At 41.3% G+C, this 15,146-nt stretch overlaps 1 protein-coding gene across 2 annotated transcripts in view; it reads left to right on the top strand.

Moving 5' to 3' along the window:
- Positions 1–15,146, top strand: part of LOC139584664 (kin of IRRE-like protein 3) — a 307,744-nt gene that overhangs the window by 158,374 nt on the left and 134,224 nt on the right. For both annotated transcript variants that reach the window (XM_071416785.1, XM_071416774.1), the window contains exon 2: positions 10,408–10,557. In XM_071416785.1, the coding sequence (XP_071272886.1) occupies positions 10,408–10,557 (150 nt within the window). The remainder of the gene's footprint in view (positions 1–10,407; positions 10,558–15,146) is intronic.

Raw genomic sequence — 15,146 nt, 5'->3', positions numbered from 1 at the left:
CAGGTACACGTTGTGCTGGGGACAACAAAAGGCTACTCTAAAATGTGCAGTTTTGTCACAAACAGAGTATTCTGTCTGTAATAAAGCCCTTTTGTGGGGAAAAACTCATTCTGATTGGCTTGGCCTGGCTCCCCAGTGGGTTGGCCTGGCTCCCTATGCAAGGGCAACTATACAAAAACATTTACATATTTAAATTTTTCCCTGAACTCAGAAGTCATCCCCTGATGTGGTTTAAGTATTGTTGTGAACACAGAAAACACAGAAAAAATGTTGTGAGAAAAAAGTGTGAAAAAACTGCAGGGAATAGCAGGAAAAGATGGGGGAAATCCGAAACCTGGAAAAACAAAACCGAGAAACATTTTGGGAAATTTAGGAAAACATTTATTTTTGCGTTTTTTGCTTTGCACTACATTTTAGCGTTGAATTTTGGGGAAAGTTGAGGGTCAGGTCCAATATTGGCACCAAGAGGGAAAACCGTTGGCTGATCCCAGCAATTTGAGTAATATTGTCACGACTTCCGCCGAAGTCGGTCTTCTCCTTGATCGGGCGGGGTTCAATGGTCGAAGTCACTGACCTTCTAGCCATTGCTGATCCATTTTTCATTTTCCATTGGTTTTGTCTTGCCTTCCTTCACACCTGGTTCCAATCCCATCAATTACATGTTGTGAATTTAACCATCTGTTTCCCCTCATGTCCTTGTATATGATTTTTTGATTGTATGTGATGTGCAAGTTATGTTCTGGTGTGCGACGGGTTTTGTACCAACTTTTATTATTTTGTATATTTTGGTTTTCGGAGTTCTGTGAGCACTTATTAAACGACTCCGTTTATACCAAGTTCGTTCTCCTGCGCCTGACTTCCCTGCCACCAGCACGCACCCATTACAAATATAATATATACGCTTTCATCCAAAGTGACTTTGAGTAATGCGTGCATACATTTTTACATATGGCTGGTCCCGGCAATCGAACCCACTATCACGGCGTTGCAATGCTCTACCAAGATACATGACAAGGTTATAAATACTTTGTGAAGCCTGAATTTAATATGATTTATAAAGCCTTTATTAAGATGTGTTTATGCCACCCTTTATAAAGCACAGGTTTTTGCCATGTTTGACATTGGTGGTTATGTCAAACAGTTATGCCACATTCATGAACCCTTTATAGAGCATGACAGAGCTATATGAAGCATCTATAAAGTGCACGTCATTTAAAGTGGGACCAACTTGGGTCTATTTTGCCTCTGAATAAGTGATTGATTATAATGATTATGGTTTATATTGACAATAATCAATGTATCATTACAGCCTAACTAATCTCTAGGATTTCATTCACAGTAAACCGTAACTGTGAAACATGTCGGGGACTTCCACCTTTATATTGCTTATTGCCGTGGGTGCTTTGAGAGTGCTCAAGGTTGTTGTCTGTGGCTTTGTTATTACACCAAGTAACTAATCTTCTTGGAGCAGTGGTGCCTTGAAATTACTCTGTAGTTTTGTTCAACAGAGATAATAAGAAATCATAACAGAGAGGAACAGCGAGTTGGACACACAGGCTTCTATGCCGACACAATGGCTTGGCCTTTTGCCACATCTCAGGGGCAAGATTATCTTCTCTACCCACATTTCTTTAAACACTCGATCCCCCCACTACACACCTCCCTGCATACGATCTATCAATTACTCCCAGCTTCTCTGTTGTTAAAAGCTCTGTGTTTTTAAAGATTAAAGGGAATAGGTCTCCAGCATAGGCACTTCTCTACTCTCTTCTTTCCATACTCCAAAGGTACAATAAACCTTCTTGACTTCTTTAGGACGGAAGGTTCCCCCCACAGTTAATGTATACTGTGTACGCAAAGCAACTGCAGTGTGGTTTAAAGTGAACAGAGTCATGTCGAAACACGAGAAAGGGACAAAAGCGTGATCTTCATGCGCTTTCATCTTGGGTTTAGATGAAGTAAAACTCTTATTTGATTGGCAGCATTTGGATTTATGTTTTCCATTTCAGCGATAATGGCCTAGGGCCGCGTTTGAGCGCCTTTTGTCCGTGCAGTGGAAGGAGGATCAATCAGAAAATAAAAGTTCTTCAAGATACATTTTCTTCTCTTTTACCCTCTACCCTCATTGAAGCTAGAGAAAACACAGGAGTCACAGTATGTTGCCTGAAAAAACTATTGGGCAATGTTTATATCTTGGCTGCCCTTAAGTTTTGCTCTATCTAGGCGGAATGTAATTGTCTCTTGTAGAATTTACTTAACTCCGGTGGAACAGGATGTGTACCAGATTCATTAATGTAGACATGAACTGACCAAATTTCATTTGGTCATAGAGTTTGTCTTTTTGGGGGGCAGAGCTCCTAAGAATATAATACCCAGCATTATATTTTATCAGACACTCTTTTCCAGAGCGACTTATAGGAGCAATTTGCGATTTCTCACCTAGTCGGCTTGGGGATTTGACCCAGCAACCTTTCGGTTACTGACCCAACACTCCTAACCGCTAAGCTATGTGCCGCCCTACCTGCCGCCCCTACTGCATGCTTTGCAACCGTATATGTGTACAGTTACATTTACATTTAGGTCATTCAGTCAGTGCATTCAACTAAAGTAGATGAACAACTACTGTACATGTAAAAAGTAAAAATGTTATGTAACCGTTAGTGAGAATGTCGTTGTATTTCAATTGGTGTGTTGGTTCGCTGGCGGAGAAGCTTGTGGATGAGCAAGAAGCAGATGGGAGCACAAAGCTCCCTACTGAAATCTCCCCTAAACCATTGTTAATTGGAAATAAAATAAGAGCTTTTTTCATTTAGTAGTTAGCTAGGATGAACGCAACTCAAAGAGCTAGAACTGATACAATTTGATTAATTTGGGAGGTACTTGTTCTAATTGAGTTGAAGCATGATTACCTGAATACATTTTGTCAATCCTACAATTATTTCGAATGATCTTTTGTCAATTCAATAGTGTTTCAATAACACAGTTCAATTAAGTAGATCAAAGAAGAGTCTTGGTGGTTCCAGACTTTTTCCATTTAAGAATGGTGGAAGCCACTATGTTCTTGGGGATCGTCAATGCTGCAGAAATGTTTTGGTACCCTTCCCCAAATTTGTAGCTCGACACAATCCTGTATCGGAGTTCTACGGACAATTCCTTCGACCTCATGGCTTGGTTTTTGCTCTGAAATGCACTGTCTCTATAAACTGTGGGACTTTATATAGACTGGTGTGTGCCTTTCCAAATCATGTCCAATCATTAAAATTTACCACAAGTGGACTCCAATCAAGTTGTAGAAACATCTCAAGTATGATCATTGGAAACAGGATGCACCTTTGCTCAATTTTGAGTCTCATAGCAAAGGTATACTTAAGTTAATAAGGTAACTTGATGAATTGAAAGGAAGTCCAATTTCCCCCAAAAACCCAACCCCTTATCTTCCAAGGTCTGTCTGCAACCAGACAAGTAACAACAACATTTTTCACAGAGGACCCATGGGAGGCAGCGTGTAATGGTTTTATGTTTGGCACACTGCGGCACATTTTCATTCTTTATCATTTGGTTTTTCTATCTTGAAAATGCTGATAAGCATTCAGGAAACACATTTGGTCAAATCCTTAGAAAACATATTTCAAAGTACTGTAGACTGTAGGTGGACCATGGCAATCCTCTGTAAAAAATTCCATTATACACACCAGATTAATTCAAAGCCTGTTTGTTTTTTCTTTTTCTTTCTTTTTTTCTTCCTCAGATAGAATTACATTTTCTCCTCCCGACAATAACAATACAAAGGGTACCCGGAATGACAATGAAATGTAACCCTTTTTGGCACAGCTGTTAACAATTCACATTGCACTGACAGGTACCAAACGGAGGTAATAATACTTTTCAATCTGCTACTGTGACACTAGCGCTGTAGCCTAGCATACACAGTCAATGCAATGTAGTCCCCACCAAATCGACAGGGCACACAACCCCATATTTCACTCTCTCCTGTTTTAGTTTTACGTCACCCTGAGGTCCTCTCCGTAGAGCAGTGTGATTGGACTACGACGGTGATGAGACTGTATGGTTCTCAGCACTCTGGCACTAAATCGCTGACACTGTTAATGGCACACATTTCCATCTTGCTGCGGAAAAACCTTTCACAGTCCACTGCAACAATTAAATAAAGCTGTCCCCTCTTTTCAGTGTTCTCAACAGGTAAGGGAATATGAGGCTCTGCTCGTAGGCCTAATTGCATTTCAGTAAATCCATGGCCAACGGGAGAAATCGATCCCTGTCATACCGTGCATATTGCATAGGCAAACACAACTAGGAACGACGTGCTTGTGTTAAATGCTGCTTTAAATCGTGTATCATCTTGATAGCTGATGTCATCAAATTTGTGAAGTATTTCCACATGAAAAGTAATACGATGTTGGGTATTTGAATGAAAAAAGCATTTTCCCATCAAATACTGTATGTACAGTGTTCATCAACCATGTAGTACAAGGGCAATTCCACAGTAACAGAGTGATGCTGAGACTGATTCTTCACTGTAAAATGTATGTCAAACAAAACCAATGATTGCACAGTTAAATAAACCATATAACTCTATGCACAAGGACTACTTTTAACAAAACATTTAAAGAACAATGCAGATCAAAGTTTGGTAACAGAATGACGGCACAAACAGCACACACTGTCATTCTGTTACCAAACGTTGCATCTGCACTGTTCTTCAGGTAAATGTGTTTTTGTACACTTTTCTGTGGAAATTGTTCAAAGTAGTCCTTGTACATATCATTGTATGGTTTGTTTAACTTTGCAATCATTCGTTTTTGTTTGGCATTCATTTTAAAGGGAAAAAACAGAGTCTCAGCATCACTCTGTTACTGTGAAATTGTCCACAACATATCTCTGTGACCCTGTCAAAATGAATTATCTTCAGTAGCCATGACTCAAGATGAGATTTTCAGACAAATGTAACTATCATCAGATAGGCACGGCAGCGATGTATTGAGGTTTCCAAATGAGATGACTCATTTGTGAATTCAGCTAAAGAGTCCTTTCTGTGGGTGTAGACTTTGGTATTGTCTTGAGTAAGACATGGCGAAAACAAAGTGTTATATTTTGTCTCGTAACAACAAAACATTCTGGACTTCTGAGAAATTCAGTCCCCAGCTAATGCCGAATGTTTGTGGGTAGGCAAAATGTTTGCTTTTGTGCTGGAAGAGTTCATGTAATTTGGCATTCTGATTGCAAAATAAATTGAAAAGCTTAAGGCAAACAGAAACTTGATGTAAAAGAAGTATCCTTGACATAATATATTTATTTATTTTGATTTGACTGAGAGTGTTTTCGCCCACTGAGAAGCTGGCGATGTGATGATGAGATTCATTTGTTCAATTCAGACTCCCATTAGAGCTAGCCATGCTCTGCAGAATCCCTGTTGTGAGGCACCACTAGGAGTACAGGGCTAGATTGAAGCATTACATTGCACCCTCACAGATTCTGAGAAATGCAATGCAAATGTGAACAGACTTGGCCATTAAGTCCGTCTTGGGGGATTGCACTCTTTCTGAGGTTATCTATGAGGTTTCTAACTGTCCGTTTGTATGTTAAAACTGTCAAACCAGAGTCATATTTTGGAATTCTGAGATGGCATCCTTTTGACATTGGTGGTAGTACTAGGAAAAACATTTGCTGTGGAAAGTCAATATGAATATTGTTTAAGGTCGCCAACAGTGACAAAGACAATATTCAACTGGGCTGTTTATCATGAGTAGAAGTAAACAGTTTGTGAAGGCAGTTGTATTTCCCTTATGCATACAGCACAGAGTAGAAATACTGCTGACACATATGTTGTCTATGAATCAGATACTCATAAGTCCCAGGTCAACAGAACATAGAATGCACCTCAAAATGGTGAATCTCAATGTATTTCCTTGATTCCTCGCATTCTCTCCCCTCACCTCTTCCTCAAATTGATGATCTGAGGTTCCTCCCCTCAGACCATCTCCTCCAATGCGTTGTTGAGGAAGCAAGGAGAGACAATGAGAGCAATTACAATTTAGATTCACCGCTAATGTTGTTTTTGTGGTGTTGGCCATCTCGTCATATATCCGTCCTGAGATGCCTTGAGAGCTTCTCTCCAATGACTGGGACAGACATGAATATTGAGTACTGACACTCCTGGGGTCAAGAAGGTCGCTGTGATTAAACGTAGGAGAGGGTATAGAGGAGGCATATTTTAGGAACGGAATGGCGTAGAAAGCCAAGAGACAAGCACATAGGTCCCCTTCTCAAGTCGATTATGGTTTCACCCGGGGAACGTCCCAGTATTTTCTATTAGGCCTGGCTCGCAGTCGGCGTTCCAATTCATCCCGAAGGTGTTCAGCGGGGTTGAGGTCTGTGCAGGCCAGTCAAGTTTTTCCACACTGATCTCGACAAACCATTTCTGAACGGACCTCGCTTTGTCATACTGAAACAGGAAAGGGCCTTCCCCAAACTGTTGCCACAAAGTTGGAAGCACAGAATCATCTAGAATATCATCGTATGCTGTAGCATTAAGGGGCCTAGCCCGAACCATGAAAAACAGCCATTATTCCACCTCCACCAAACTTTACAGTTGGCACTATGCATTGGGGCAGGTAGTGTTCTCCTGGCATCTGCCAAACCCAGATTAATCCGTCGGACTGCCAGATGGTGAAGCGTGATTCATCACTCCAGAGAACGTGTTTCCACTGCACTAGAATCAAATGGCAGCAAGCTTTACACCACCCCATCCAACGCTTGGCATTGTACATGGTGATCTTAGGCTTGTGTGCAGCTGCTTGGCCATGTAAACCCATTTCATGAAGCTCCCAATGAACAGTTATTGTGCTGACGTTGCTTCCATTGGCAGTTTGGAACTCAGTAGTGAGTGTTGCAACCGATGACAAATTATTTTTACGTGCTACCATTTCGTGGCTTAGCTTGGCTTGTTGCTCCTAAATGTTTCCACTTCACAATAACAACACTTACGGTTGACCGGGGCAGCTCTAGCAGTGCAGTAATTTGATGAACTGACTTGTTGGAAAGGTGGCGATGCCACGTTGAAAATCACTGAGCTCTTCAGTAAGGCCATTCTGCTGCCAATGTTTGTCTATGGAGATGTCATGGCTGTGTGCTCGATTTTATACACCTGTCAGCAACGGGTCTGGCTGAAATGGCTGAATCCACTAATTTGAAGGGGTGTCCACATACTTTTGTATATATAGTGAAGATTGATTCAGAAATTATTGGATGTTTGACTCAATTTGGGAGTAGACAATGAGCCTCTAAACTACACTCATTCCCAATGGTGTTGTCTCCGAATCGAAATTAAACCATGCCTTCTAAATCTGTGAAACGCTGCTACCCTGCCTGGATGAGCTAAACAAATATTCCCCTGAAGAGCACCAAAAATGCCTCATGTTACAGAATGTTGATTCCACTAATGGACTCTGAGAAAATGTTTGATTGTCTGGGGAGCAAAGCATTATAACTTTTTAGCCCGATCAATATTCAACATGCCATCCATCTTGCAATTGTCTGGATCTGGACCAGGGGATGACTGGTAGATAAATAATCTTAAAGCAAATAACAAAATATCTTCTCTTTTGCATGTTTACGTCAAGTAACGAACACATGTTACTACAGCAAGTGCTCTTGATAACATGAACAAAAGATATAAGATAGAAATACAGGTTACCGTATAAGTCATATTCAGTATATATAAATGAGCTGTGACTGTCAGAATGGAAAGGGAAAGGAAAGGGGGATACCTTGTCAGTTGTACAACTGAATGCATGTGTCACGCCCTGGCCATAGAGAGGCTTTTATTCTCTATTTTGGTTAGGCCAGGGTGTGACTAGGGTGGGCATTCTCGTTTCTTTATTTCTATGTTTTCTATTTCTTTGTGTTTGGCCGGGTGTGGTTCTCAATCAGAGGTAGCTGTCTATCGTTGTCTCTGATTGAGAATCATACTTAGGTAGCTGTTACGAATCCCGCCGAAGATGGTGCCTCTTCCCGTTCGGGCGGCGCTCGTCGTCTCCGGCCTACTAGCTGCCACCGATCCCCTTTTCTGTTTCATTTAGTTTTGTCTGATTTGTTGAACCTGTTTTGTGTTTAGGTTTATTGTGGGCTATTTAAACCCAGTTGGCCCGCCGACTTTTGTGCGGGCTTGTTTTTCTGTTTGTGGTGTCTGTTCCCTGTGGATTTTTGTCCTGTTTGTTTTGGACTGTACTTGACGCGCCTTTGGATGTGTGGCGTAGCCGTCTCGTGTTATATCTTTTTTGGAAATATTAAATCCACTTGCTACTCACTACCCTGCTCTCTGCGCCTGACTCCTTTATCACCACTACTGGAATTGTGACAGTAGCCTTTTTCCCACCTGTGTTTGTGGGTAGTTGTATAGTTTTAGTTACCTTACAGAACTGTTAATTTCTTGCGTTGTTATTTTTGTTCTAGTGTTCAGATTTAATAAAATATCATGAACACGTACCACGCTGCGATTTGGTCCAGTCATTTCCAGGAAGAGGATCGTGACAGCATTCACATGAAATGTGTCTTCTGCATTTGTGAAACATATACCCTAAGACAAGACTATGTTTGCATCCCAAATAGCAACCGATTCCCTACATAGTGCACTGCTTTTGACCAAGCCCTATGGGCCTGGTCAAAAGTAGTGCACTAGACAGGGGATAGGGTGCCATGTGGGACATATAATCCTCTCTACCACACTAATATAACACAGCAGTTCTCTGTTTGTGTCTTTTAATGTTTGTCATTTAGCAGACGCTCTAATCCAGAGCAATTTACAGGAGCAATTAGGGTTAAGTGCATTGCTCAAGGGTACATCAACAGATTTTTCAAGTAGTTAGCTCGGGGATTCAAACCAGCAACCTTTTGGATTAAAAGACAGAAATGTACCATTAAGTAAAGAGTAAAGACGTATCCTGTATAAATGTTTGCACTCCGTGTACTGAAGATATTCATATGGTAGAATCCCAAAATAGCAAGGCCTCAAATTATGTGTTATTTTCTTCAGTGAGATGCTGGAATACAGGAGGCTGCCAATAGCAACTAAATTATCCTCATAACTTCTTCTGTGTGACATTTTAAAATAATCGGTTCAAGGACATACACCCGATGGTGTATTATAAGCAATTTATGGTACCATGATTGTCCTCTAAAAATGTTTTATTTACACAAAGATTCGCTATAAATGGGGGGGGGTCCTGTTTTCCACCAACAATGTCTGTAGTACTGTGGTCGTCCTTCAACTTCCGTGGCTTTAATGAGAGGGATCAGTCGCTGGTGGGAAAAACTGTCTGTGGGGGGAAAAAACATGTTTTCGACTCTACCCTCATACAAAAAGGTATGAAAGCCGTCTGTGTCCTGCATGTACCTTGTACTGAACCCTCTGTCTGCTTATATTCACACCCTTTCAAGATGTGTTCTCTAAATGAGGTTAGCTGCTGTCAGCAATGCACCACTCCGCTGCCTTCCCAAACCGAAGCCACCCAAACTGAAGTCATTTTCTGCGATGAGGGGTGAGATGGTAATGAATGATGCCGAAGACAGATTGGGTTGAACAGCTGCATGGGCTCATTTTGATTTAATGTTTGCTGTAATGCATTTTCCGTTAAAAAGGTAATTGAATAGAAACGCTCGCCTAATATCTGGGCTCATCGGTATTGTAAGTCTTACATCAACTTAAATGACTGGGAATGAAAGTGTGATTATTTCTATGTGAAAATGGGTCAAAGTATTAATGAATGTGGGATGATGTGGCCGGATGCCAGTACCATCTCCTGTGCTCTTTTTCACTACATGAACCAATCCCCATTCATTCAACCATCCATGGATGCTATCTAACTATACACTGAATAGTCACCTGAGCTGTGTCCGTAGGACAGCCTCAATCTCAGCAAGATTTAAACCTGTTTGATCAGTCTGTCCGTTCATCTCTGCTTAGCCCGTTGAATAACATTTTTGGTTTGTAACTCTACTAACAGCTCCATAGCTTCTGTATACTTATTTTCACTGGCCTACTGTGGCAACATTGCTATTAGGATTCATTGTTATACACACAAAAAGATTGAACAATGCTTCATCAATTCAACATCTACCCTGACGGTACCCCATTGGATGCACAGTAGGTTACTGTGGCTCAGTTGGTAGAGCATAGCACTTGCAATGCTAAGGTTGTGGGTCCAATTCCTGCTGGGGCCACCCATACGAAAATGTACAGTATGCACGTGCTATTGTAAGTTTCTTTGGATAAGAGTGTCTGCTAAATGGCATATGACACTATATGTCTGTGAATAAAATTAAATCATATCGAAACTGTTGATCAAAAGTTGCACTGTTTTGACACAATAACCTTTTTCTCTGTTCCAGGGGCCAGTGCAGTGTTCACCCAGCAGCCCACAGACTTGGTGGTGGTGGCAGGTCAGCCGGTGACCCTGCCCTGCTCCATCCCTGGTTACCACGGCATGGTGCTCTGGCTCAGAGACGGCATGGCCCTGGGGGTCAACAGGGACCTCTCAGGTAGGAAAGCCCCTCACTTTACTTAGAATGGTGATAATGTAGCATTCATGAAGCATTCATAAACCCTACATATGTTTAAATTATATTTTATAAATTCTTATGACAGTTGTTATGGAGTGGGTGTTATAATGTTTAATGCCAATGCCGCATAGCACTAGATAAAATAATTTATAAAGAGCATATAAACATAGGGTAGTATAACTCTTTATGTCAAGCATATAAAGGCATTATGAAGGCTTTATGAATGCTAAGCTTTTTTTTCTTTTTTTTTTACTTGGCTTCATCTTTCTTTCCTCCTCTCCCAACCAAACTCTTTGTCTACCTCCCTCTTTCTCTCTCTATCTTCCTCGAGCAGGGCCACTTACCTTTTAGTTTTTCTACTACTCTCTCTTTCTCTCTGTATTATAGCGTACGCCTCACCTTCTTCTTGCGCTCTCTTCCTCTCTTTCCTTTCCTCCCTCGCTCAAGTGATTCCCTTACCTGTCTTCTTTTCTAGCTCTATTTCTCTCTCTATTCAACATTTCTCCTTTTTTCTCTTCCTCTCCTTCCATCCTCTCTTGGACACAGCCGTTACCCATACCCTCCATTTCTCTCAAAGGCCCATACCGTCCATCTGTCTGTCCATCTCTCTCTATTGCGCTCTTACTCTTAGCAACTGTTTCTTTGATCTGCACTTTTCCTTTCATTACTTTCATGTAATTAAAAAAATCCTTCCATGGTCTCGTCAGGTAGCTGTCACTTGTCACATCTGGACAAATGACAGAGCAACGCCACAGAGCAATGGAGTATTTAGAGTTTGATCGTTAATTAAAAGAGCCACTTCACATGGCACAAGAGTCACAAACACACTGATTGTGTTATTGCTGCTGTCAAAGCTCTCACAAGTGTTTTGAATATATTTCATGGTGCGCATTAATCAGAACCCTCTTGTGAATTATTAAGCAAAGACAAATTCGGGGGTTACATGGCAACAGGCTTTTTGAATAACGTGAGAGAAACTTGGGGGATTGGGCACAATCACAAACATCAAATTGTCGTAAGTGCAAATGATATGGTAAATGGCCAATATTGCTAGAGGTTAATCTGTGGAGGATCCACACACTAAATGTTTTCATTTAGAGGCAAAAATAACAAAAACGAATTGTTTGGCTGTCAGGCCATTGTCAGTGTGTGTTGATTACTGCTTGAGTACCTTTATGTTAACACCATAATTGTTTTCTTTGTTGTTTTCAAATGATCCTACTCCTCTGCATTAGTAATCTTACGACACTGCAGTTGTCACATGAGAGGTCTTTGAAAATTTACATTACAGCCAGAAAAACAATTTCTCAATCTCGCAGAATACAGTAAACTCAACTAACCCTACACACCAGCCCTCCAAACTGCATCTGGGTTTAAAAAAAAGTAAACATTTGAAAGTTGCAGCAATTTATCGCAACATCTGCTGCTCCGGCAGATGGTTAAATTGTGTTTTGCTCATTTCCAAAGCGGCAGAGAGTCTCCTTCCCAAATCTTTCCTCTGGCTGTTTTCAAGACCATTCCGTCGCTCTGATGGCTGCCTGAGGAAATCATTCCCCACAATCAGCTTTCAAAGCTGTGTGGGGAACACTGCACTGGCCCCTGGAACAGAGAAAAAGGTTATTGTGTTGTTTGGATACTGTAGGTAGAATGGCGGTCAAATAATAGATGAATCGGCATTAACAACCCACCTTGTAAACAATTTTACCCAATAAATGTATTGGAAGGGATGTGGTGCATGCACACTCGACTAGATAAACTCTTTGAATAAAATGTTCAATAACATCAAAATAAAATAATACACCTGCGTTTACAGTATGGCAATGGATCACAGTTTGGGTATAATGCCATCTCATCAGATTTGATTTATTCTCTTACAACTCCTGATATGCCAATCTGTTACATTGTCTTCCCCTGTAGACATTGTCTGCTTTTGCCTCAGTCCCCTGTTCTATTTTGTCATGGACAGAGTTTCCATAATTGGGCCTGGGAGAACAATCCCATTACGTCCATACAATCCCACTTCAGGTCCTTTTAGTGTGTGAGAGAGTGAGTGAGAGTGAGAGTGAGAGTGAGAGTGAGAGGTGCATAGAGAGAGAGGTGCATAGAGAGAGAGAGAGAGAGAGAGAGAGAGAGAGAGAGAGAGAGAGAGAGAGAGAGAGAGAGAGAGAGAGAGAGAGAGAGAGAGAGAGAGAGAGAGAGAGAGAGAGAGAGAGAGAGAGAGAGAGAGAGAGAGAGAGAGAGAGAGAGAGAGAGAGAGAGAGAGAGAGAGAGAGAGAGAGAGAGAGAGAGAGATCAATGAAAGCGGGGACAAGTGTGAACTGGAAAGGTTATCTCCCGGCCGTGTGAACTGTGGACAGTGTTTACTCTTAGTGACGACAGGAACATTTGACCTCTTAGCCAATGCTAAGTTATGAGAGGGAAGACAGCAGGGCTACATACTGACAATGGATCGAAAAAACGATTGAGCAGTAAGGGATAATGGCACTTAAAGTTAAACATAATTAGCATATTTGACTGAATAGGATATATTATGGCAATGAAGTGGTGTGTTAAATCAAAGGTCAAAGTCAATGAAGGAAAATCAGATTTTTAAATGCAAATATAGAGCGATGAAATGGTTTTCGAAAGAAAGCTGAGGGAGGTGTTTGACTGTCAATGGCATCGGCGCCGCCCTAGCCTCTTGCTTTCTCTCCATCTGTGAATTGCACTTTTCCCTTTTCCACTCTTTTAATTGGAGCGAGGGAGTGCTCACTTTGCATGTGTCCTTTACCTTCTCTCCTGTTTCCCTTTGATCTGGCTCTACTCAGGTTGTGTCCCAAATGGCACCCTATTCCCTTTATATTGCACTGCTTTTGACCAGGGCCCTACGCTCTGGTCAAAACTACTGCACTATATAGGGAATAGGGTGCCATTTGAGATGCGGAGAGACAGTGTTCATTGCCGTTTTCTCCCATTGATGTGTCAGTTAGGTGCCTCCTACATTCTGAAATACATCACCGTCCGCCTGAACCCTCTCCTCTCAAACTAACTAATCCTGATGGATCCATCGCCTCTACAGAGGTTATAACTAGGGCTATTTTACATTATTTGCCATAATTGAAAAGTATTTGTCTTCAGCTTCTTCAGCTATTTATTTCCATTTCGCTAGGGGACATTAATCTAACACTTGATCTCGGGTCTTAATGGTTTTCTGGGTCTACACTTTCTCTCTCCAACACCCCCGAGGGGGAAAATTGGTTTCCTCAGGGATCTTTAAATGTATATTAGTATTTCCTGAATAATTTTTTATTTATTTTATTGAATGTTTATTTAACTAGGCAAGTCAGTTAAGAACAAATTCTTATTTACAATGACGGCCTACCAAAATGCAAAAGACCTCCTGCAGGGACGGGGGCTGGGATAAAACATATTTTTTTAAATAAATAAAACATATACAGTATATATATATAGGACAAAACACACATCACAACAAGAGAGACAACACAACACTATATAAAGAAAGACCTAAGACAACAACATAGCAAGGCAGCAACACAACATGACAACAACATGGTACCAACACAACGTGGTAGCAGCACAAAACATGGTACACACATTATTGGGCACAGACAACAGCACAAAGGGCAAGAAGGTAGAGACAACAATACATCACACAAAGCAGCCACAACTGTCAGTAAGAGTGTCCATGATTGAGTCTTTGAATGAAGAGATTGAGATAAAACTGTCCAGTTTGAGTGTTTGTTGCAGCTCGTTCCAGTCGCTAGCTGCAGTGAACTGAAAAGAGGAGCGACCCAGGGATGTGCGTGCTTTGGGGACCTGTAACAGAATGTGACTGGCAGAATGGGTGTTGTATGTGGAGGATGAGGGCTGCAGTATATATCTCAGATAGCAGGGAGTGAGGCCTAAGAGGCGTTTAAAAATAAGCATCAACCAGTGGGTCTTGCGATGGGTATACAGAGATGACCAGTTTACAGAGGACTATAGAGTGCAGTGATGTCCTATAAGGAGCATTGGTGGCAAATCTGATGGCCGAGTGGTAAAGAACATCTAGACACTTGAGAGCACCCTTATCTGCTGCTCTATAAATGATGTCTCCGTAATCTAGCATGGGTAGGATGGTCATCTGAATCAGGGTTAGTTCAGCAGCTGACCAAGTCTAGATTTAACTTTAGCCTGCAGCTTTGATATGTGCTGAGAGAAGGACAGTGTACTGTCTAGCTATACTCCTAAGTACTTGTATGAGGTGACTACCTCAAGCTTTAAACACTCAGAGGTTGTAATCACACCTGTGGGGCCGAGGGACATTCTTAACAAACCACATGACCTTTGTTTTGGAGGTGTTCAGAACAAGATTAAGGGTAGAGAAAGCTTGTTGGACACTAAGAAAGCTTTGTTGTAGAGCATTTAACCTCTCTAGGGTATGTGGGACGGTAGCGTCTCACCTCGTCAACAGCCAGTGAAACTGCAGGGCGCCAAATTCAAAACAACAGAAATCCCATAATTAAAAATCCTCAAACATACAAGTATTTTACACCATTTTAAAGATACACTTGTTGTAAATCCAGCCA

This window comes from Salvelinus alpinus, chromosome 1, assembly GCF_045679555.1.
Source record: "Salvelinus alpinus chromosome 1, SLU_Salpinus.1, whole genome shotgun sequence".
Taxonomy (NCBI): domain Eukaryota; kingdom Metazoa; phylum Chordata; class Actinopteri; order Salmoniformes; family Salmonidae; genus Salvelinus; species Salvelinus alpinus.
The sequence above is the reverse complement of the archived record's forward strand: the minus strand, read 5'-3'. Positions and strand labels throughout refer to the sequence as shown.